Genomic DNA, 2,757 nt, shown 5'->3' with positions numbered 1-2,757 from the left:
ACTGGGTGGAACCCTGGTTCAATGGTTCTTATCTTCAGCTTCTATTGTGGTTTCCCTGAGCTTCCCCAAAGCAGCTGTTTCCTCCCCAGAGGCCACATGGGTAGATCATCCTACATGGGGGCAAGGGATGGAGTGTGTTGACTCCTTTGGCCCCTTGAGAAGCCCATTTGGTAATAGAGATCTCATGTGGTTCCCCCCTGCCTTTAGCCAACTTGGTCTCCTCCACCCCAGGAATTTTTTCATTAACGTTGAGCACATCTAGTTTCCCTGTACCCCCAAATCAGACTCCCACTGAGAGAAAAGACAGATTGCTAAGAGGGTTAACAGCTCCCTCTTCCTTTGCTTCCTATGCCCCTCCAACAGGCTGGAAGCTGCCAGCTAATGACTGATGCCTGGACCTTGTCCTCCATCCCTCCTCCCTCTTTGTCCTCCCTCCAGCCACCTCCCATCCTCCATTCTGGTTCCATCATCACTAATTCATAGGCCCTGGCATCCCTAGCAGATAGACTCCGGTGTCAGGAGCTGGGAGGTAGGACAGGAGAGAGGAGTTGGCATCCATCCTAGTGGGAGCACCCACCACCAATGTGGTGGTAGAGCCTGTGGTAAAGAGCTCAACACTCTCCCACTCCTCACTGTCAGGCCACATGCGTTCAATGAAATGGACAGTAGGGGTGCCCAGGTGGCTCAGTTGGTTAAACATCTGCCTTTAGCTCAGGTCATGATCCCAGGGTCCTGGGATCGAGCACCGCATCTGGCTCACTTCTGTGGGGAGCTTGTTTCTCCTCCTTCTGCCTGCTGCTCCCCCTGCTTGTGCTCTCTCTCTCTCTGTCAAATAAATAAATAAAATCCCTTTTTTAAAAGAAATTAACAATAAAGAAGAGATCAGGGCATTAATAAAAGTGACTTTATTGATTTGTCCAGTGATATTCTGGGAGTGGCAGATCTCCTGGTCTCATCCCCCTCCAGCTCCCAGTGACCCATTTTCCGCTCAGACATAGAGGAGACCACTTTTCTCCTAAGGGAAAGAGCCTGTCAGCGTATAAAGGAGAGAGCAGAGAGATGGGGCATCTCTGGAAAAGGAAGCAGGGCACGTTAAGCCAGGGAAGTCCCCAACAGAGAGTATGGGGAGGGGAGCCTGGGGCCAAGAGAGAGGGAGGAACTGAAGGTGGAGGGGAAGGCTTCTCAGTAAAGGTGGAGAGGAGAGCAGGAGCCCACAGGCCCACCCTCCCTTGCCTCTTTCTGCACCCTCTACTCCAGCCTCAGGGTGGGTCTCCTTGCGGCCCATGCTTTCCAAGTTGTTTGCATCCTCTTTATCTTTGTCCACCACTTCTTAGCTGGGATCCTCCCTCTTCTGCCCAGAACCTTTCTCATTCTTAAAGAGTCATTTCAAACATCCACACAGTGAAGCTCTGAGATCTCTCAGCCAGGTAGAGGCTTCCTCCTCCGTGTTTCTGACACCACCTGCCCCTACCCCTGAGTGGGCATATGGATCACCCACCATCATTCTCTGTTCTGTTGCCCCCACCAATGTGGACTGGGAAGCTTTGGGTGTCTGAGTCTAGCTCAAATCAGGCATGGGATAGGCATCAAAAACTCCAGGCATCTGGGATGCCTGGTTGGCTCAGCGGTTGAGCCTCTGCCTTTGGCTCAGGTCATGATCCCCGGGTCCTGGGATCAAGTCCCGCATCAGGCTCCCTGTGGGGAGCCTGCTTCTCCCTCTGCCTATGTCTCTGCCCCTCTCTCTTTTTTTCTCTGTGAATAAATAAATGAAATCTTAAAAACAACAACAACAACCCAGGCATCATAGAGGGTGTTAGCTGAGAGACAGAGAAAGAGAGAGAGGGGTGGGTTTTTAGGGGAGACAGAAGAAGAAGGGGGGGGTGGAGCTTGGGAGATGGGATGGGGCTGTAGAGAAGGCAGAGAGGGTCAGAGAGGGCACAGGGGGAGGGTGTAGGCCAGGGGGGCTGGACTAGTGGCGCTGGTCATCAGAGCACCGTGCTGAGGGTGGACGAGTCCTCTGAGCGCACGGGCAGCACTGGGGCCCGCTTGAGGGAGCGTCGGGTCTCATCCCGGTTCTGCCACACGTAGTGGACCAGATAAGCCACCACAAGCACCAGCCAGCCCCCCATGGTGACCAGCAGGGCCACGTCAGTGCTCCTCTGGGCCCCGCCTCGCCCTGTCCCACACAGCTCCTCCTCCCCTGCCAATGGCAGGAACTCCTGCCCCACGAGGTCTGGTCGGGCTCCGGGGCCGCACACGATGCCTGCTCCAGTGCCCGGTGCCAGCCTCACCTGCCTGAGCACCTCCTGGAGGGCACAGTCACAGTGCCATGGGTTGGCGGACAGATTCACTTGGATCTGCAGGCCCATGAAGGCCTCTACGGGCACTGAGGCCAGCTGGTTGGCAGAGAGGTCGAGGTGGCGCAGCGTGCCTGCCAGGCCCTGGAAAGCAGCCTCTGAGAGGTGGGCAAGGACATTATGGGACAGATCCAGCTCCTCCAGGACAGGCAGGTGCTGGAAGGCTCCAGCTGGCACTGATGCCAGCCGGTTGGCATCCAGGTAGAGCTTGCGTGTGTCATTGGGGATGCCGGTGGGCACAGCACTCAGGCCTGCCTGGCTGCAACGGAACGTCCGCTCACCAGCTTCTTCTGCCATGTAGCAGCCTTGGGGGGGTACCCAGGGACTGGGCACCGTGCCACCTGTACCTATCACCAGCAGGAGAGATAGCAGGTGACCGGCTGGTGAGAGCATGGCTAAA

The 2,757-nt window shown here is 56.0% G+C and overlaps 1 protein-coding gene across 1 annotated transcript; it reads right to left on the bottom strand.

Annotated features, from left to right (window-relative positions):
* Nucleotides 1–1,814: 1,814 nt before the first annotated feature.
* LRRC3C (leucine rich repeat containing 3C) lies at nucleotides 1,815–2,757 on the bottom strand. Its single transcript, XM_077850447.1, has one exon. It carries the CDS (start codon nucleotides 2,748–2,750, stop codon nucleotides 1,986–1,988), a length of 765 nt encoding a protein of 254 aa, XP_077706573.1. The 5' UTR covers nucleotides 2,751–2,757; the 3' UTR covers nucleotides 1,815–1,985.

Source organism: Canis aureus, chromosome 16, assembly GCF_053574225.1.
Source record: "Canis aureus isolate CA01 chromosome 16, VMU_Caureus_v.1.0, whole genome shotgun sequence".
NCBI classification, from domain to species: Eukaryota; Metazoa; Chordata; class Mammalia; order Carnivora; family Canidae; genus Canis; species Canis aureus.
The sequence above is the reverse complement of the archived record's forward strand: the minus strand, read 5'-3'. Positions and strand labels throughout refer to the sequence as shown.